General features: G+C 43.7%; 1 protein-coding gene across 3 annotated transcripts in view; it reads right to left on the bottom strand.

The window, feature by feature from the left end:
• The window catches only part of UNC79 (unc-79 homolog, NALCN channel complex subunit), a 149043-nt gene that overhangs the window by 35496 nt on the left and 91609 nt on the right, over window positions 1-21938 (bottom strand). For all 3 annotated transcript variants that reach the window (XM_066612201.1, XM_066612202.1, XM_066612203.1), the window contains 7 exons: window positions 15033-15116; window positions 13349-13451; window positions 10852-10992; window positions 7472-7510; window positions 5802-5914; window positions 5621-5706; window positions 3728-3901 (listed from right to left, as the gene is read on the bottom strand). In XM_066612201.1, coding sequence (XP_066468298.1) covers window positions 3728-3901; window positions 5621-5706; window positions 5802-5914; window positions 7472-7510; window positions 10852-10992; window positions 13349-13451; window positions 15033-15116 — 740 coding nt within the window. The remainder of the gene's footprint in view (window positions 1-3727; window positions 3902-5620; window positions 5707-5801; window positions 5915-7471; window positions 7511-10851; window positions 10993-13348; window positions 13452-15032; window positions 15117-21938) is intronic.

Genomic DNA, 21938 nt, shown 5'->3' with positions numbered 1-21938 from the left:
ACACGATAAGCACAAAACACAGGGGAACAAGCTATTAGGAGGAGCGATACAGTAGAACGCTTTCCAAAACGTGAGATGGAATGAAGGAGTCTTCAAGACAACCTCAAAAGCAGGGAGCAAGCGGGCACCCCACACTTCTCGTGAGAGAAAATTCTACAGCCTGAGGACCCTGTCCCATGTGCATGCCTTCCAAGCCTCAGCAGGCACTGGGATGTGGAGAAGGTCATAACGGGCAGGGAGAATCTGAGGAAACAGGCGGTCCTTAAGACAGCCTAGATCCCAACATTTGAAAATATGTAGACAATGCCCGATGAAACCTCAGGAGTCGGAGAGAGGACTGGCTGATGGGCAGCCAAAACTATTGGTCTTGGTAAAGGGGTGGGATGGAATGGACAACTAGATTCTACTCCTCCTCTAATCTACTCCTCCAATCAGGTCATCAACACCCTAGGTTACTTGAGTTCAAGCACAGGGATGCTCATGCGATTTTCTCCCAGGTTTGCCATGAAATCTAGAGTTGGTTTGCAGAAGGCATACCCTCTTATTCTTCAGTAAACAGGGATGGGATTCCTGGGACAATGTAAGTAGCTATCAACAGGGACTGTACACCCAGCTAGGGTCTCAATTGTGCTTTGTTTGCTCTGTCACTCCAAGCCAACCTATAAACTTCCCCTTAGCTATGCACTGGGCATTTGTGTGCTTTGCTCTTGAGTAGCGTCCCAACTCCCGCTGCTGAGCATTACAAGTTACAACTGCATATCCAATTTGATCAAACATTTTCTTTGTGCCCATCCAGTTAAGTTCAGGCATTTTCCATCAGCCTGCTTGTACTTTTTCAAACCCCCTCCCATTTTAACTCCTTTTCTTTTGGATTTTTAATCATTATATTTTGACTCTTTGCCTGCCTAGTCCACATTCTCAGGTAATTCAGTGGGCTGTAACACTTTATCATTCCTGGGTGCTACTACAGTTTTGATTTTTAATAAGAACCACCCGGGTTTTGTTCTGTCCTGGGGGTGTCTCCCCTAGAAAGCTCCCTCTGCCTGGTCTCTTTAGCTAGGAGAGTGGCAGTGGATAAAACTACTAGTCGTAGTCCCCCCCATTCAGCTGCTGATCAGGAAAAAAGGGAAAGTGGGGAAGCTGAGTACTAACCATTAGGCATTAATCCCCTCAGTCAGCCTGTCTTCTCCCTATATGTTTCCTGCACTGGTCAAGATCATCCTAAAACTGGATGTGGGCAGGGTCAAAAAACAAACTGACTTACTGTGACAATGGTATGTATTCCTTCTGAAGAGAAAGCAATGTGCCTTAACTCTTCCCATACTGCATTTCAAAAGGACCTGAAACATGGGATCTCATGGAAATGCATGGAAGTGCATTTCTACAGTGTGTGGATATAAAACAAGAAGTTGCCTCCTTTAGTTGTTGGCAACCTTCAGTCTCGAAAGACTATGGTATCGCATTCTGAAAGGTGGTTCTGGAACAGCATCTAGTGTGGCTGAAAAGGCCAATTCGGGAGTGACAATCCCTTCCACACTGGGAGCAAGTGCAGTCTGTCCCTGGTCTGTCTCCCTGGCTATGGGCCTTCCTTCTTTGCCTCTTAGCCTCAGACTGTTGGCCAAGTGTCTCTTCAAACTGGGAAAGGCCATGCTGCACAGCCTGCCTCCAAGCGGGCTGCTCAGAGGCCAGGGTTTCCCACCTGTTGAGGTCCACTCCTAAGGCCTTCAAATCCTTCTTGCAGATGTCCTTGTATCGCAGCTGTGGTCTATCTGTAGGGTGCTTTCCTTGCACGAGTTCTCCATAGAGGAGATCCTTTGGGATCCGGCCATCATCCATTCTCACAACATGACCGAGCCAACGCAGGCGTCTCTGTTTCAGCAGTGCATACATGCTAGGGATTCCAGCACGTTCCAGGACTGTGTTGTTTGGAACTTTGTCCTGCCAGGTGATCCCGAGAATGTGTCGGAGGCAGCGCATGTGGAAAGCGTTCAGTTTCCTCTCCTGTTGTGAGTGAAGAGTCCATGACTCGCTGCAGTACAGAAGTGTACTCAGGACGCAAGCTCTGTAGACCTGGATCTTGGTATGTTCTGTCAGCTTCTTGTTGGACCAGACTCTCTTTGTGAGTCTGGAAAACGTGGTAGCTGCTTTACCAATGCGTTTGTTTAGCTCGGTATCGAGAGAAAGAGTGTCGGAGATCGTTGAGCCAAGGTACACAAAGTCATGGACAACCTCCAGTTCATGTGCAGAGATTGTAATGCAGGGAGGTGAGTCCACATCCTGAACCATGACCTGTGTTTTCTTCAGGCTGATAGTCAGTCCAAAATCTTGGCAGGCCTTGCTAAAACGATCCATGAGCTGCTGGAGATCTTTGGCAGAGTGGGTAGTGATAGCTGCATCGTCGGCAAAGAGGAAGTCACGCAGACATTTCAGCTGGACTTTGGACTTTGCTCTCAGTCTAGAGAGGTTGAAGAGCTTTCCATCTGATCTGGTCCGGAGATAGATGCCTTCTGTTGCAGTTCCAAAGGCATTCTTCAGCAGAACAGCGAAGAAAATCCCAAACAAGGTTGGTGCAAGAACACAGCCCTGCTTCACGCCGCTTTGGATGTCAAAGGGGTCTGATGTGGAGCCATCGAAGACAACAGTGCCCTTCATGTCCTTGTGGAGGGATCTGATGATGCTGAGAAGCCTGGGTGGACATCCAATCTTGGGGAGAATCTTGAAGAGGCCATCCCTGCTTACCAGGTCGAAGGCCTTCGTGAGATCTATGAAGGCTATAAAGAGTGGCTGTCGTTGTTCCCTGCATTTCTCCTGCAGTTGTCTAAGGGAGAATACCATATCAGTGGTGGACCTGCTGGCTCGGAATCCGCACTGTGATTCTGGATAAACGCTTTCTGCAAGTACCTGGAGCCTCTTTAGTGCAACTCGGGCAAACAACTTTCCTACAACGCTAAGGAGAGAGATGCCACGGTAGTTGTTGCAGTCACCCCTGTCGCCTTTGTTCTTGTACAGCGTGATAATGTTTGCCTCCTTTAAAATCAGGATAAATGCCATTGGAAAATGGAAGGTAGAGTCTGCCTCAGTTCAAACAGCTGGACTAAAATGACTACTAGCTCCAACCCTAAATCAATGTAATATAGTGTCATTGTTAATTTTATTTATATTCTGCCATTCTTCCACCATTTATAGCCTGCTGTTCTTCCAAAGGTGGAATGCAAAGTGTTCCCAGGTGGTCTCCAATATAAACCCTACCCAGGCCCAGACTGCATAGACTCTTCTGCATTTACCCTCAGACAATGTACTTATAAAGTTCAAGCATATGGTCCTTGAGTTGTTTAAAACCTTAAGAGCTCACAGTGCTGCACAAAAAGTAAAAATCACAGTGAGGCCAGAATTGGCAACCACATTCAACAACCTTCTGCCCCAATTTGACAATCTACAAAATATAGAATCCCTATCTTAATTAGGATGTATGGCTTAAGCCATTTCTGCCCAACGTTGCAGGAACCAAATGTATACACGTGTGGGCCAGGCAAAAAGGGGCTAATTTAGCCTGCTTCATGCCAATCCCCAGCCTTTGGATTCCCAACCACAGTTCAAAATCCACAGCCCCAACTGCTATTACTTTACACAAGATGAGTCTGTACATTACCTTTGTCTGTGAGCATTTGTTCAAAATACACATGGAATTTAAAAAAAAAACATGTACTGTACCTTACACGTACTGTACCTTAAGTGGTAAAACACAAGGCAGTTTTGTAAAGAAGGTCTGGAACTGGTTACTGATTGTGGTCCAGAGGTTGCTTGGTGAATCCATCGGTAAAGCTTCCATGAAGGAAGCAACGTTTTCCAAACAACGTAGCATTGCACCCCCTGTTGGCAAATTCTTTTTGGTGTTCAGACCCTAGAAAATTAAGGCATAAACAATTCAACCAAGAAAGCGGACAGTGAGGATTGGTATAGAAAATGACAAACAGTGAAGACTATACCAAGAATGAAATTCTCTCTCCAACAAATAAATTACAAAACAAATGATTCTTTTGTTCCATTGATCATAGAAAATATGCAACAGCAGAAATAAAGAGAAGGGGAAAAAGGGTGTCTGTGTACATTAGCTTATAGAGTAGATTAGGAGCCCAATCCTGAGCTTGATGCGCCGGCTTAGTGCCAGTGTGTGAGTCCTAATACAGTCCTAACACAGTCACTGTCACAAATGTCACAAACTGTCACAAATCCTGAGTCCTAACACAGTCGCGACCGCTGAGCAAAGGAGAGGAAAGCGGGGGCGGGGGGAGCCAGGGAGGAGGTGTTCCAGGTGGGAGGCGTGTGGAGGGCAGGGGAGGCATGACGGGGAGAGGTGTGCCGGGGGACGGAGTGGGGAAGGAAGGAGGCAGGACCGGTGGAGTGATGCTTCACCGGATCCAGAGCCTTCACGTCAGGCTCGGCACCTGACACGAAGGCTCTTACCTCACCCAATTGAGTAGCCCCACTGCAGGGCTACTCCCTTTACCCAAGGGAAGGGGATTGTTCACCCAGGGGAAGCCTAGGATTATTTAAAAAATTTTCCTGCTTGATGATGTCACTTCCAGTCATGACATCACTTCTGGTGGTTCCTGACAGATTTTCATTCTAAAAAGTGGGTCCCAGTGCTAAAGGAGTGAGAACCACTGCCCTACAGATCTGCAACTGAGAATGATTCACATGGCAGGATTTTCACATAGGACACATCTTACATTCTAAAGATTAACCTCTCACTAAAATTAAGCCATCCACGGGAAGAGAGTTGCTTTTGTGGTACAGTAACAAGTCAGGCTGAGATTAATTTCATGGCTTTTGATTTTCACATCAGCCTTGTGGATTGCCCTTAAATCACATAGCCAGCAATCTATATATCAATGTTATCAATGTAATGATATCAATGTTTTAAAGGCTTTATATCTTCCTCTAGAGGTTATGCAGAGTAATATTAGCTACAATTTTCAAGGATGCAGTAAAAAGGCTTAGGGTATATGGTAAGCACTGCAGTTTGCCAGACTTGGAGACAGGAAGACCCCAGGAAAACTAAATCTCAGCAGCCTTGGCTGAAAGATCCCATTACAAGAACGCACAGAGCCCTGCTAGGTAGGACTGAAGGTCCATCTAGTTCAGCATCCTGTTTTTAACTTCCTGGATACTTCCAGGACACCTAGAAGGAGGGCATGAAGACAACCTCCTATGGCAGTGAATACCATTGAAATTAAATAATTACATATGAAGGACTCTCTTTAGTCTGTCATAATTCAAAAAGGAAATGCTCAAGAAACTTTTCAGCCCTTGGGAGTGGGAGCTGTAAAATCCCCATGTAAACTGTCTTGGAGTAGTACCTTCCTCTAGAGGTAATGCAGAGTAAAATTACTGACAACCTTCAAGGATGCAGTAAAAACAGAGAGAGAGAGAGAGAGAGAGAGAGAGAGAGAGAGAGAGAGAGAGAGAGAGAGAGAGAGAGATTCATTCCACATAAAAAATTTTATGAGTAGTTATCACCATCCTAGTGAAGATTTGCTGAGAGCAAATTCAGAGATGGGAGTATGTCAGATATACCCAGTGAAAAACAACACACATTGTGGAAGCTACTCAGACTAACCTCTAGCAGCTGGCTCAGTGCAGCTATGGAGCTCAGTTCACTGAAATCTATAAGAGATGCGGCCAGGGTCCGTAAAAAACTTCCATCTGCAAACAAAGACAACTTTGTTTTTTTAACTTGGCTTCAGTGGTACGGAGGTGATGGAGGGTGGCAGGAATAAAACTTAAGCATTGCACATTACCTTTGATGTTGCTCTGGAACAGCTGGGGAAATATACCATTGGGAGCCAGCTGATGGAAAATGCAACGGAGAAACTGCTTGGCCACACCTGCAGCATTCCCTGGGATCATCATGCTGGGGAGCAAAACAAAAAAGGAGAGAGAAAGAGAGAGTCTACAGTGAAATAACTAAATGTCACTAAATTCCATCTATGCAGACAAAGTTCCATAATAAATTTGTTGTGGCATTTTTAAAAAAACCATTAACTAAAAGAGAAAACAAAAATAAAAATTGTTCTTTAATTCTAAGATTAAAAATAAGATTAAAACAAAATAAAGTATCAGACACAATGCTTTGGAGGCAAAGAAAAAAAACAACAACTCAAATAAGTACTTTGTGGGTGGCCAGAATTTTTCTTTTCGAAGGTCTTCCTGGATAAACAGTTCATGGCACAACAAACACAGAGATGTTGCTCATTTATTGCATGGGATCAAAACACTGGGAAAATGGGTAAATATGATTGTACTTCCCTAAAATGGAAGTATTCCATTTTCTCAGCATGAAGACTGCAATTTATAGTTGTTAAAAATGTTGTGCTTTTTTTTTTCTCCTGCTTTTATTTTTGTCTGAAGTGCTTCTCTAGAATGAGATTTCATAAGCAGCACAGGCACCTATTGACAGGTGCCTGTGACATCACTGCTAACAAATGATGAAACTCGCAGACACACATCTCAGCCACATCACTTCATAAAGAAGGGAAACTGGAAGCTGAAACCAACTGAGGCTACAATCTACACATAAGAACATAAGAACTGGATCAGGCCATAGGCCCATCTAGTCCAGCTTCCTTTATCTCACAGCGGCCCACCAAATGTCCCAGGGAGCACACCAGATAACAAGAGACCTGCATCCTGGTGCCCTCCCTTGCACTGGCATCCTGATATAGCCCATTTCTAAAATCAGGAGGTTGCACATACACATCATGGCTTGTAACCCATGATGGATTTTTCCTCCAGAAACTTGTCCAATCCCCTTTTAAAGGCATCCAGGGCAGATGCTGTCACCACATCCTGCGGCAAGCAGTTCCACAGACTGACCACATGCTGAGTAAAGAAATATTTTCTTTGTCTGTCCTAACCCTCCCAACACTCAATTTTAGTGGATGTCCCCTGGTTCCGGTGTTATGTGAGAGTGTAAAGAGCATCTCCCTATCCACTTTATCCTTCCCATGCATAATTTTGTACGTCGCAATCATGTCCCCCCTCAGGCGTCTCTTTTCTAGACTGAAGAGCTGTATCAGAGATATTTTCCATGTGGTCTGAGACTTCAGATGTCGCCTGAACAGTGTGGGAAGGCACCATGCTGCAGCAGGTCAAATGCCTTAAAGATATGGTGAAAACACATCCTTAATTAAATAGATGAGTCACAAAGCCTTCTTCGGGGAACATCCACAGGTTCACAACTCCTTAGTTCCTTCCTCGACTAGACAATGGTCAGCCATGGGAAAATACCTGATTTGAGAACTGAATTTATGTTGTGACTCATGTACACATCCAAGATTTTCTAGAGAGCAGAATGTTTTCTATGTGTAATTTTTCCAACTCAAAGTTTCTTCTAGTAAACAACAGATATTTATAACTACATCAAAACGGGAAATTGTGCTGGAGGGGCATTTTACTGATTGTACTGTACCTTTCTGCTTGATTAGAAAAATTGGTGCTTGAAGCCAACCTGGTAGAAAAAAGCCAAACAACCAGTCAAAGACTTTATTTAAAAAGAAAATGAATTTATCAAACTGAACGATGCTAACAAAGTTGAAAACCCAGAGAAAATGACTTCATAATAATGAAGAGTCTCTCATCTAGTGGAGAAAAATCTGTCTTTTATTAACAAGAACGTATTTTTGTAAAAGGTTTAACAGCCCAATCCTGAGCTGCCCAGGGTGCGGGGCTGCAGCAGCGCCGAAAATGGCTGCCGCCACATCCAGCATGCTCCAGGCAGCTGCCGGCAGCTCCTCAGGAGAAGGGGCCTTTCATCCCCTTCCCCCAGGTAAAGCGAATAACCCTGCAATGGGTTTACTCAATTCTCCACTGACCCAAAGGCCGGTGGGGAATAAAGAGCCTCTGTTTTGGGAGGTGAGCCCAACATACAGGCTCTGGATCTGGTGCAGCAAAGCTCTACCGGTCCCACCTCTCTCCCGCCCCTCTCCCTCCCCTGGAACGCCGCCTCCCCGCCCTCCCTCCTTCTTCCTCCCCCCAGCCAGAACCCCTCCTCCCTGCCTCCCCACGCCTCCACCTACCTCACCACCCCTTGGTGGTCCATATGACCGCCGAGTGGCAGAGCTCCAGTGCTCACCTGGCAGTAGCCCAGTGCCAACCAGCGCTGGGCTACCACCGGCAGAGCACCCATGCTAGGGCCCGCAAAAAGGCAAGTTTGCGACAGTGTGCATGGCATGCCGAGCTCAAGATTGGGCTCTAAGTCAGCCTGGCAAAACTATCAGAAATTCTATTTGCTTTCCTTATAATGATAACTGAAATTGAAGAAACTAATTTTTGATCTGTGCCTCCGGCAAAACTGCATGCATATTAAGGTTATATGCTTCTGGGGCTGCATTCTATACACACTTATCAGACAGTAAGTCCAACTGAACACAGGTGAAATATATCCCCTTCCAAGTAAACATGTATAAAATTGTGCTGTAAGAGCATTTATTTCGGAGTGAGTTCTGTGGCGTATTTCGTAATGTCTTATTCTTTTATATCGGTGGTTCTCACACATTTAGCATCGGGACCCACTTTATAGAATGAGAATCTGTCCTGACCCACCGGAAATGATGTCATGAATATCATCATGATGTCAAGAGACATCCTCAAGCAAGAAAAATTTTAACAATCCTAGGCTGCAATCCTACCCACACATACCCAGGAATAAGTGCCATTTACTAACATTGTTAAAAGAATATACATCAGTGTTTCTCAAACCTCCTGGGAGATTTAATCCCGGGATAAGACTTTTCAGGGGCAGAGGCAGCAAAGCGATCCTCAGGATTGCACCCCTGCGAGGGAAGGGGGGTTATTTTTCAACTAACCTTACGTGCTTCCAGGGGATGTGGGGAGCCCTATGGAGCACTTTCAGGGTTCTATGCAGCTTCTAAGCAGTGGAAGTTCCAAGCGTGACTAAACCAGAAGTGGAATTTCTGGTTTCATCACACTTGGAACTTTCACTGTTTAGAAGCCGCAGGGAACCCTGAAAGCACTCCATAGGGCTCCCCACACCCCCTGGATTCTGGGAGCATGTAAGGTTAGTTGAAAATAGACCCCCCCCCTTCCCTCGCAGGGGTGCAATCCTGGGGATCGCTTTGCTGCCTCTGGCCCCGCCCCTTAAAGGGAACAGGGCATCGTCACACGAACTGGTGGGTCACGACCCACCAGTTTGAGAACCACTGATATACATAGTAACTTGTTAAGAGTACACATCTGTAACATTTCCCCAAATGCAGTCACATACCATGGTAGTATCAAGTCTAAGATATTAAAAATAAAATATTGAAATGAATGGGGACCCACCTAAAATGGGCTTGCAACCCACCTAGTGGGTCCCAACCCACAACCCGAGAAACATTGTTTTATATGTTTAAATATACAAAAAGTCACAGTAGTCATGGTTATATTGTGCTACCGGACAAAGCACATTGGCCAGTTTTAATGCCCTCGAAACATGGAAAAGGTGGCTGCAGTATTTCTCATGTTCAGAGAAAAGACATGCATCCTACTCTTGCTCTGGAAGCCAGTGGCATTCCTGGGGGGGAAGGGGGGAAATACCCCAGGGCACTATGCCTCCAGGAGCGGCGCCACCTGCCTCTCCCACCCCCTCCCCCCACTCCCGTCCCCGTTTGGGGGCCTTTGAAGAGCCGGCAGTCCTTCAAAGGCCAAAAATTACTACTACCGGTTTTCGGTCAAAAACTGAAAGAAGCCATTTTTGACCTTCTGGAGGCCTTGGATAGCATTTGGAGGGCCTGGGAGGTGGCACATGGCATCTTTGACTCTCTGAAGGCCCACAGATGGTGCGGGAGTGGCACTCAGTAGGGGGGTGGCATCCTGTAGTCCTGATGGTGGGCGGCACAGGGGTCAGGATCACCAGTGCTGAAAGCTGGCATTCTAGAGCAGCCACTTTCAACCACTGTGCTGTGACTTATTAGTGTGCCATGAGTGGTCCACAGATGTGCCACAGGAATTTTGGGGAAGGTCACTTATTAGTAGGGCCAATGGGGGATGTGAGCCCCTCACTGCCAGCATGGCGTGCCCTGACAATTGTCAAAACTTGATGGTGTGCCTTGACAATTTTAGTGCCTTGTCAGTGTGCCATGACATGAAAAAGATTGAAAATTGCTATTCTAGAGCTTAACGGTTCCCATGGGCCCCATTATTTATTTTTCACATTTATATTCCATTGCTCCTCCAAAGGGATGAGGGCAATATGGATGGCTCCTTTGTCCTTCTTTTAATCTTCACAACAAACTTGTGAGGAAGGTGCAGGCTGTTTGAACCCAAGTCTTTCTGGTCTAAGCTCAACATTCTAACCACAGAGATGCCACAGCAGTTGAATGAATTGTATACAGAGCCTCCTCCAAAACAGAAGAGACTAACCATATGGAAGTGGATCACTACCAGAGGCATGAAGCTATACAAAATCCAAATGAAGTCATGTATCAATCATGTCAGTCTAAAAAGCTTCAATTTAATATTGGTATAAGCACACCACTTTCCTCTTGTTTTTCGTTTGGCTCAGATAATTATTCTTCCTGTGCTGTAGCCTTGAGGCTAAGGACATTGGTAATCGAACATTCACAGCTGTTCCCGTACAGAATTCTCCAGCTTCTCTAGCCAGTTCCAAGCGCCTCCATGCTGCTTATCGTATACTTCTATCTGTACCTCAGGTTTGTCAAGGGGTAGCTGCAATTGTCAGTGCAATGAATGAACTCACAGTAAATTGTACTGTAAACCATTTTCCACAGTGTAGAATTCTTGGACCCAAGTGAGCATGCTTCCCAAGAAGGAGAGAAAATGAGTTACCTTCCTACAGACTGCATGATATCCAACAACAAAGGAGCGGCCAGATCAGGGCTGAGGTGAATAAATGTGGAGAGAACCACTATGGCTAGACCTAATGTTTCTTCATCATACTCTTCCAGGATGGCTCCACAATCATGGCACCTTTAAGAACATTATGAAAAAACAGACCTTGGCGTTAAAGATCACATTATATTCCTGTACCACCATGAGTGATGGAATGATGGGTGGCAAGAAAGAAGCTAAGTCTGATTTCCTGCATTTAGAAGTTTTGTTTCAACTCTTAACAAGTTTCTTCGGCTGATGAATGACAGCCTGCTACTGCAATGCCAAGAGATCACTTTGAAAGCTGTGCCAAGATTCCGTAATATCTGATCTTAAGGGACATGTCAGATGCTGGAGAGATGAGGCAGAATATTGCAGGACCTAACAAGAGACAAACACTGGGGGAAGCAGCACATCCTGCCCAATGGGGAAGCTCAGTTAATTTGATCAACCACTTGCTAATGTCTCCAACAGATTGTGATATGTGAACTTAATGGAATTGTACAGGCAATTTTCCTCTTCCCTCTCCATAACAGCAGGAGAAAATGCCAACAAGGTCATGAAAGTCAATCTCATTTAGCCCAGTTTTACTACCTGCTGCCAAAGCTTTTAGAAAACAACCAGAACAACTGACTGAAATAAATTAATCTCCCAGGATATTTATCATTTACACACACAAAAACCAAAAAAACAAAAAACGCTGCTTTCCGTTTTACCAAAGGATCATATAAAAGCCCACATTTCACTGGTTAAGTATATTATTTGATCCTTCTGGGGGTGCTGTCTATTGGTTAGAGCACAAGATAAAATTTTAGGGTTACATCTCTGCCTGAATGAATGTCTGCCCATAATCTAGTTACCATGCCATTTCGCTGTAAAGCTAGAAATAAAGCATATAACTTCAGTGTCCCTAAGAAATATAGTTCTAAAAATGTATATTTGTTTGTAGGATAGTTTGAACAGTGAATTAAAAGACATTTTCTGATTGTCGGGATGTCAACTATGAATATAATACATAACTTAAGCATTTGTTGTGGTATGAAGCATGGATATTTATTTGTAGAGGCAACCAACTGAGAGCCAGTCAAACCTGGTCTAAACCAAACTGGCACCTGAAGCAGTGGCCAAATTCCACCCTTTTTTGGGGCACCGCGCACATGCACCCAATACGAAAATATCAACATCAACTCCACCACCTCTATGGGCACCTGCTGCTTCTTTAAAACTGGCTGGGTTTAAGGATCCTGGGAGTGGAATCTCTACCACAATCCGCCATGCTCTGCCTTTCTGAAGAAGTGGGGAGCATTGGAGGAGAAGAGATGGCAGGAAGGGGAGAGGACGTGGCAATGACAGGAACCCTTTCCCCGATTGCTCTCTTGGAAGAGGAGGGAATGAGACCAGGATCACAGCAGCCTCTTCCAGCTCCACCGTTGCAATTTTCCATATCGGTGCTGGAAGGGGTGCCAAGCCTCTCACCTCCTCCTCAATTCTGATGGGCAGAGGCAGGGTGGAGTGGTCAGGCAGATAACAAGGAGGCATGAAATGCAAGCTGCCATTTCCCCTCCCCTCCCCATTTACCACCTCTCCCAGGCTGTTACTCAAAGTAGCCACTGCACCCAGCCTTATGGGTGGGTTAGCTTTGGAACAAATGATTGTTTCAGAATTCTTATTCAAAAATCTGAAAAATATTGATGAATTTCCTCATAAATTCCAATTCTATACACTCTTACTCCTGTTTTGTTTGCCTTTAATCTCACAAACAATAGCCATAAAGTCAAAGACAAACTGGGTAAGAACACTGGAATGTTCCTCATCTAGGTTTGCTCCTCCTTAATTCAGAATGGAATCCAAAGGGCACTTCTCATTTCTTTTCAGACATTTCTTCAAGCTAAAACACACTGCTCTTTTATACTCTCCCCAACTCAAGAAGCAACTCTTGTACCTAATCTCCAAAGAGTTTTTAATCCCAATTAAACTGTTCATTAATCTAAATTTTTGATCTTATCTAAAGAAAAGATTTGGAGTTCTGCAGGACAATTTTTGAAAGGGAAATTCTGTAGGAGTGGGGAATGAGATGTCTGTGTAGGACAAACTGACTCACCACTCTGAATCCCAACTTCATAGGCTCAGATTATGGCCATTCGTTCTCTTATGTAAGAATTGTATTTTGCCTGTGTAAATTAAGGGCATCAAGCCAATGGTCTCTGGGGAGTTCCCTCATCCTGAGAAGGACTCCATGACTTCCCTCCCCCCACCCCCACTGCAAGGAGCAGTGGACACTTCATTGGGCTAAACCGGGGATGGAAAGTTGGATAGGATTGAGTTTGAAGTCTTCTGAAAATGATTCTAGTTGCACTTCTGCTACAAAATGCTGCTGCAGTTGCTTTCACATCAATCCTTGTGTTTCTTCCTGTCTCAAATTGCAAATTATTCAGAGAAATTTAAATATGCTTACTTGTCCGTCATCATAGTCGGCTGATCATCAGCAAAATCTTCTGGTGCTGGTACAAACATACTGACTATACTGGGTGCTGACAGCAAACTGGATTTTGTAGCGCCTGGAGAGACAAAAAGAGGTTCAGAACTTTGGATAGAATAGTTTCTTGAACAATAACTCTTCTGTCAACTATTTGCCTTCTAAACAACATTTGGTGGCTCATATGGATAATTCCAACAAATTTTTATGTAATTATATTTAAAGGGACAAGATGTTTCATAAAAACACTCAGAGATCTGCAAGAAGATCCTTCTCCAGCAAGAATACTGAAGAAGCATATAGACTAAATGAAGAGTTGAATAAATGAAAAGTTGGAGAAAGCCTTTTGAGTGCACCTGTGCTTTGTTGTTCTACAATATTCTCTACAAAACTCAGGGCACTGAAAGAAGAAACAAGGACGTCTTTGCTTTTACTAGTTCCTTCTCCATGAAGTGAGAGGATGCATCAAGGGCTGAAAAGTTTCATTCATCAAGACTGGCAAAAGTTTTGGATTGGATAGTGCTGAAGTAGTATCTCCTAGTTAAGTATGTCAAAGATTAAACTAATCATGAGAATAAATTGATCATAGTGGGTATAGAAAGACTGCAACCACAGCTGGGCTTCTATTGGACTGGTGCAATGGCTGTTTTATGCTCAAGACACCAAAAACAAAGGAAAGCCATCTAAACAAGGAAAAGCCACTCATCCTTTTTTTATGCAAAGACTAAGGAGAGTGAGATAAAGAGCTACAGTTATCTGGAAAGTGCAGAGTGATAGTGAAGTGCTGGAGATTTCTTGAAGAGAAAAAAAGATTTATCATGTTGAGAACGATGATTCTGTTGGAGTGGTTTCAATAGTTGATATTACCTAAACAAGACTGATAATTCTTCCCATAGTACTTGGCCTATTGCACATCAAATAACATGGAATTGTAAATTTATGCTGTGATGCTATAATAGAGAAGAGGAGAATATCAAGGAACTGTTGGGTTGCTTGAACAGATGCCTTCAATGGTGCTTTTTAACTTCATTTGATTGATTATTGGTCTTCAAAATTATTTAAGAATGATTACCATGTAGACGGAAAGCCATTTATGTGCCCAGTTGAACTGTTTCTTTCTGGTATCACACCAGATACTTTGTGCTTTCCTTAACAGTAGGCTATATGGTGGAGACTGATCTGTGTTGGAAGCTGTCAGATACATGAAACTGATGGCTTATATAACTAGAAAGTCATTTCTACTAGTACACTGTAATAAGAATGTATATATTATGCTGTAAAATAAAAAATATACATATTGCTCAAAATTCCTTACAAGAGTTGAAATCGATATTTGACTTAGAATGAAAGTGATTTAAGAACTAGTTTGCACCTCTTTTGTAAAGAAACATTAAACATCAACAGAGTCATAATGGAGAAAAATCCAATAACTACAGAAGAATGTTGTGAGCAGACATGAAGTACATTGAGCCTTTAACTTCCAAGTTCCCCAGTTCAACTATTTGAAGAAATTCCGATTGTGAGCTATTGTGATCCAAATCAATATGTAAAATGGGTTGAGAAGGTCAGCTGAAAGATGATCAAAACTGCTATCATGGTCAGTACAACCTGAGAACCTTGGTTGATAAGCTTCCAACCATGGCAGAATGCACACTGAACTAACCTCGTGTTCTTAGTGGTGGTCCCTCCAGGTCAGGGTTTAGGCAAACTGAGACATTGCAAGGCCTCTTCCCATGCTGTATGTGTTCTGTGAATAAACAGAGAACTTCAGTCTCTTCCAATGTCCACGGAGAGTTTGCCGTCAGTATCATAGGTTCAACTCAAAAGACACCACACACGTACATAAGAGCCAAAAACATACAGATAATAAATACAAAGCAGCTAGAAAAAGAAGTTTGTAAGATGAGTCCACTTTCTTACTAGTATATTCTTCTATATATCTTTAAAAGATGGAGGCAGGTCTGAAATATCAACAATTCTGGTCAAACATAAGGACCTGCAATTATCTTGGATCTAAAACTTCTTATACCTAGGTTTTGGTAGCATGGTGTTCACACCAAACTCTAGAAGAGCTGAAATGGACAACAGATTATATTTTTTTTTAAAAATGCATATCAAATTTGATGTTTAGGGAATTACGGATCAAAAGATGGAAAATGTAAAGAGCTGTGGTAGGAGGCAATGTCAAGCACACAATAAAAAAAGAGCTAAGATGCTCACCACAATGGCAGGATATTGATACATACACAATGAATTTGCAGAAAAAGAGTTCAAGAGTAAACAGTCTGAGATGAGAAAAGGAAGGCCTGGTGCTTCTAAATCATTTCAACACAATGTCACAATTTAACTGAAGTTAGGTCAGTTAGAAAAAAAAAGGTGATGGACATAGCAAAGATGAAAGCAAGATGACAGCACCACAAAGATACAGTGAACAAAAGAACAGGTTTCTCCAGAGATAGGTAGGTTAGATAAGAAGAAAGTTACTTTTTACATTTCTATATATCGGTTTTGAATGTTTTACTCTTATCAAGCTTATCTTCACCTCACTCCTTGTGAGGTAAGGTGCTTTTATACCCATTTTCCAGATGGGGAACACAGCCTGAAGAATAATTATTTTTCCAGCCCTACCCAGTGAGTTCACGTCTGAGTAGGCATGAATGGTAGTATTCACATTCAAGGTCAGTGTTCCACCCATTGCTTCTGTTTGAGGAAATTAAAAATAGTTTCCTCTTTGGGGGAAGCAGAGTAGCTTAAGCAGTAGACCCCCCGCCTTTGGGTATCACTCCAGGGAACCTCCCTCACCCGGTTGACTGCTATTCAATAGAAAAGACAAGAAGCAATGGCAAAGAGTTGCAAAAAAAAAAAAGTTATTTACTTACAGTTCCATTGAGTGTATATTTACTGCATCTGATTAGGATCAGAGGTTTAGAAATAGCAAGGCCCTAGAGCTGCCTCGCCCTGCATGCCTTGTGCTCAAGATGGCCTGGGCATCAGACCCCTGGGGTGCACATCTTAACAGGTCGGTGGTCAGAGGACAAGAGGAAGTGGTCAGAGGAGAAGGGAAGGATAAAGGGTTAGGGCCACACCCCACAAGGATCACAGAGAGAACAGGTAGAAAGGTCAGAGTCACTGGGCCATAGCTTGACCCCTTCTGGACAGCATCCTGCCCCCTCTGGACAGCAGACAGAGTTGCACCAACTCCAACACCCCTTCTCAACTCTGGATGCACAAGTCTAGCAGATTCATATTTTCTCGTAGACTCTGGAATTTATCTCTTGCTAGTGGCTTAGTCAGGATGTCTGCTATCATTTCTTGGGTTGGACAGTAGTCCATCCTGACAAGTCCTTTCTTAATCATGTCACGCACAAAGTGATTTCTGATATCTATGTGCTTAGTGCATGCATTTTGGCTTTCTGACTGTGCCAATCTGATACAAATCTGGTTGTCTTCAAACACTTGGATTGGCTTTTGTTCATCTATGCCCAAATCACCTAACTGAAAAAGCCACATTACTTCTCTGCATGTTCCTAATGCAGATATATACTCAGCCTCTGTGGCAGAAAGAGCAACAGAGGTTTGTTTCCTGCTTGCCCATCTTATTGCTCCACCCCCATACAGAGCCAAATGTCCACTGGTTGACTTTCGGTCTGCTCTGTCTTCTCCCCAGTCTGAGTCAGTGTAGACTACTAATTGAGGCTTTTCACTGGCTGGCAACTTCAGTCTGAAGTCTTGGGTGCCTTTCAGGTATCTTGCAACCCTTTTAACTCCAAGCCAGTCCCATTTTGTGGGAGAATTAGTTTTCCTACTCAAAATCCCTACAGCAGTAGCAATGTCTGGCCTGGTTGTGTTGGACAGGTAAAATAACCGGCCTACTGCTTCTCTGTATTGTGTATAGTTTGGGAGTGGTTCACTTTCATCTTTTTGTTTAAGAAAGTTGGTCTCCATTGATGTAGTTGTTGGGTGTGCATCTTTGAGTCCTAGTGACTCCAACAAGTCCAAATCCTTGTTTTCTGGCTGAGAAGAAAACTTCCATCTTCCTCTCTGTCCACTTGCATGCCCAAGTAATAAGTGACATCTCCTAGCTCCTTAATTTCCACCTCTTTGTTCAGGTGATTTACTATGTCTCTCTAGTCTTCTTCTCTCTTATAAAAACACAAGATCTACATAAACCAAAAGATATGTCCATTTTCTGTCCTTTTGTTTTGTGTACAGACACTGGTCTGCTGCGTTGTTGTATTAACATCTGGTCCAGTTTTTCATTCCAAGCTTTGGGTGATTGCCTTAAGCCATACAGCCCCTTCTGAAGCTTGCATACTAGGTGAGCTTTCTTGCTGTCTGTGAAAACTGGTGGTTGTTTCATATAAAGCTCCTTTTTAATTTCTCCATGGAGAAATGCAGTTTTAACATCCAAATGGTGTGCACACGTTTTCCTTGAAGCAGCTATGCTCAGCGCTCCATTTGCCCTTATGCATTTGTTTTGGCCTTAAAGACCCATTTGCATTCTATTGCTTTTTTACTTGGTGGTAACTGGTTAATTTCCATGTTTTGTTTTTGTGTAGTGCATCTATCTCTTCTTGTGCCGCTCTTTTCCACTTACTTGATTCATCTGCAGACATTGCTTCCACTTCTTCCCAGGATTCTGGTTCAAGTTCTGGCAACAACCTTGCGAGGTAGGTCAGTTCAAATTGTGAAGGTGGTATGCCTTTGTTCTGCTGGGATGAATGTCTGGGTTCTGCTGGAACCTAGTCTGCTCCTGTGGCAACTTCTGGCTCCGATAATTCCTCTTCCCCATCAGTCTCCCCTTCTGCTGCTGCACTGGTCTCAGACTCTGGCGATGGTGGTCCTAGTATGCTGTTACAGTAAACTGGTACATACATGAGTTCCCCATCTGTCCATGATAGACCATCAATGAACCTTTTACCTTTGTCATCTCTCTCATTCTCAGCAAAGTATAGACCATGCCTAGTGGTCACCTTTCCGGTGTGCATGTCCATAACTTTGTAACCTTTTGTGCCTGGAGCATATCCTATGAAGAGCCCTTCTTCAGCTCTGAGGTCTAGCTTGGACCTTTTCTCCTTTGGAACATAAGTATAGACTTTGCAGCCGAACACACAAAGATGCTTCATGTCTGGTGCTCTGCCATGCCATAGCTCAAAAGGAGTTTTGCTGTCTAAAACACCTTTGGTGGGTAGTCTGTTCTGCAAATAGTTGGCTGTGACTGTTGCTTCACTCCAAAAATTTGTGGGTGGCTCTGTATCAGTTAGCATGCATCTAGCCATTTCCAAGAGGCTTCTGTTTTTGCGTTCTGCAATGTCATTTTGTTGTGGAGTGTATGGGACAGTCAATTTATGTTTGATTCCTTGGCTTTCTAAAAGTGACTTTGTGTGCTGTGAGGTGTACTCACCACCATTGTAATGCGCCAGGATCTTCACCATAGCTAGGTATTTTCTGAGCATCTCAGGAACTTCACTCTTCTTTCTTAGTAGATAAAGCACTGTAAATCTCCAAAAATCATCCACAAATGTTAGCACATATCTATAGTTCCCTAGTGAGGGACTGGGCATTGGACTAATTAAATCACTGTATATAATTTCCAAAACGTTGGCGCTGTGCTGTTCAGTCCTCTTTGGATGGACTGAACTGCCTTGGCTTTGATGCAGCATACACATCTGTCTGGATGGTTTTCACAGTGTTTTACCTTTATTCCCTTTGCAAGGTCCTTGTTTTGCAAGTCTAGGACTGCGGTTGTGTCCCTGTGTCCCAGCCTGCAGTGCCACAAGTTCAGACAATCATTGGTACAAGTTTGATTGGCATACATCAGCTGTTCTTCCTGGTGCAAATCTAGAAAATAAACTCCATCTTGCTCAAAGCCTTGAGCCATTAAAGAACCATCACTCTTTCTTGTTATGGTACAGCTGTCCTGCATGAAGTTAACTGTGTATCCACGTTTGGTTAATGTTGATACACTAAGCATGTTGCCACTTATATCAGGAGTATATATAACTTCATGTGCTGTGACTTCATTTATCAGATCATTTGCCACACAATTCAGCTTTACTTTTACTTTTCCATGAATTTCAATTTTCTTTCCATCAGCTATAGTAATCTGACTTCCTATGCTGGTGTCCAATTCTTGGACAAAAACTCTGGCTTGAACATGTGTGGGAGGAGCATCTTGATTCAACAATCCATGCTTGTTTCTCTAATTTTTGCTCCTTCATGCAACAACCATGTTTCTGTCTTTGGTTTGAGCTGTTGCTTGTAAAGCTGTGAGTGGGTTTGCCAACCCCCTTCTTCTGATTCTCTCTCTGACTCTTTCCTCTGCCTTGGGCTGAGCCTAGGTGCTCCTTTACACCTGGCTGTTTTGAACAACAATAGAAAGCTAAATGGCCTTGTTTACCACATTGGTAGCATTTCAGGGGTTCTTTGTTTAGCTTACTCTCTGCCCTGTAATTTGATCCACTCAAAGCAAGGTCTCTTTGCATATAGGGTGTGCATTCTGTCCTCAGCTCTGCCAATATGTCTTTATACACCTTTTTCTCTCTTCCACTTATCGCTGACTTAAAACTCCAAAAAACTGATTCACTGAGGCATCCAACAAGATATGCCACACGTTGATCCTCTGAAAGAACCATGCCAGTGAGTGCAAGATCATGGAAAAGCTGGATCATCTAGCTACAGTACTTATCACAGTCCTCTTTCCTTTCCAATCTGAGGCAACACAAATCATTAATCAAACTGAACTGGTCTTTCATTCCTGTTTTTGAATAGGTTTCAGTTAGGATTTTTATTATTTCTTTTGCTGTATTAGCACAAAAGGCAACAGAAGCTCAGTTAGTGATCTGAGAATGAGGCACTTAGCCTTCCCATCTGCAGGATCCCAATTTTCAATTACAGCCTCTTCATTAGTTGGGCGCTCTTTGTTTAGAGCAGGTAAGCCTCCATACATTAGTATTTCTGCCTTTATTCTACAATACTAGTTGTGGAAAGTTTTGGGGTTCAGCCTGAACATTGGTTGGATGGCTAAGGCTTCCACATCGGATCCTTCTGCCATCTTTTACTTAGCAAGCAAGTTCAGCCTTACAAAAGTGAGTGGGGAGAGATCCCAAAAATCAAAAAGCAAAAAATAAAAATTCTTTCAAGGTATCTGGACTTCTTAGTACATAGTCCCTGGGTTTCTTAGTGCATGGTCCCTGGGCCCATAACCTATTGGAGGAAATTAAAAATAGTTTCCTCTTTGGGGGGAAGCAGAGTAGCTTAAGCAGCAGACCCCCACCTTTGGGTATCACTCCAGGGAATCTCCCTCACCCGGTTGACTGCTATTCAATAAAAAAGACAAAGAAGCAATGGCTTGTTAAAGTTGCAAAAAAAAAAAAGTTATTTACTTACAGTTCCATTGAGTGTATATTTACTGCATCTGATTAGGATCAGAGGTTCAGCTATTACTTAGAGATAGCAAGGCCCTAGAGCTGCCTCGCCCTGCATGCCTTGTGCTCAAGATGGCCTGGGCATCAGACCCCTGGGGTGCACATCTTAACAGGTCGGTGGTCAGAGGACAAGAGGAAGTGCTCAGAGGAGAAGGGAAGGATGAAGGGTTAGAGCCACACCCCACAAGGATCACAGAGAGAGCAGGTAGAAAGGTCAGAGTCACTGGGCCATAGCTTGACCCCTTCTGGACAGCATCCTGCCCCCTCTGGACAGCAGACAGAGTTGCACCAACTCCAACAGTTGGTCCAAACTGGTTCTAACAATAAATTCAGCAACAGAAACTGCAAAGCCACCTGAAGAAAAAGGTTTCAATGTTATTCTGCTGATGCCCCAATCCTTTCCCCCATCACTGAACTGTGGGGGGGGGGGGGGGTGACCAGTTGGCCTGGGAGTAAGCAAATCTTTTTTATTTACCTTCCCATAAGCCACAAATGGGTCTCCTTGATCTAAGGCAACTATTTATCTTGTGCAAGTCCAAAGAGCCTCTAAACAATTAGAGCTACCCCCCCCCCAGAAATGATCCTGGGAAATACCTAGAGCATTGCAGAGGGGGGGAACCACTCCAGTCCCCCCCCCATATGCTCCCTGCCTCTTGCACACACACCTTGCAGCCTGGCACCTGGGGCCCAAGCCCCTCCCCCAGCCACCTGCTTCGTCCACCATTGCATTCTGACAACACGGGAATGTTGTTGTCCTTCCCGTTTTGTTATGCTTACCATGCCTGCACAGAGGATTGATTTGCCATGCTCCATTGAGGTCATTTAGGTGCACTAGGGCCATGAGACCTATGTACCTCCTGCAGCATGCATGGGAGCACTGCGCCTTTCCCATGTCCCCACGCGCTCATCTATTATAGTGCCCATTATGCCAGAATAACTGTAGAGTTTGTAGGGAAAAATATTGAGGGTCCAAACTGGGAAGCGAAGCAAGTGTAGAAACCTAGCACATGCCGTTGACATAATCGGCTTGCATCAGGGTGTGGCAGAAAAGTATTTGACTCTAGCATAACAAACCAGGTAACCAGCAGGAACTTGAAAAAAATACAACCCAGGAAACCTGAATTATTTGCAAATGGGAGCTG

The sequence above is a fragment of the Tiliqua scincoides genome, chromosome 1 (assembly GCF_035046505.1).
Source record: "Tiliqua scincoides isolate rTilSci1 chromosome 1, rTilSci1.hap2, whole genome shotgun sequence".
Taxonomy (NCBI): domain Eukaryota; kingdom Metazoa; phylum Chordata; class Lepidosauria; order Squamata; family Scincidae; genus Tiliqua; species Tiliqua scincoides.
This window is presented reverse-complemented; position numbering and strand designations above follow the sequence as displayed.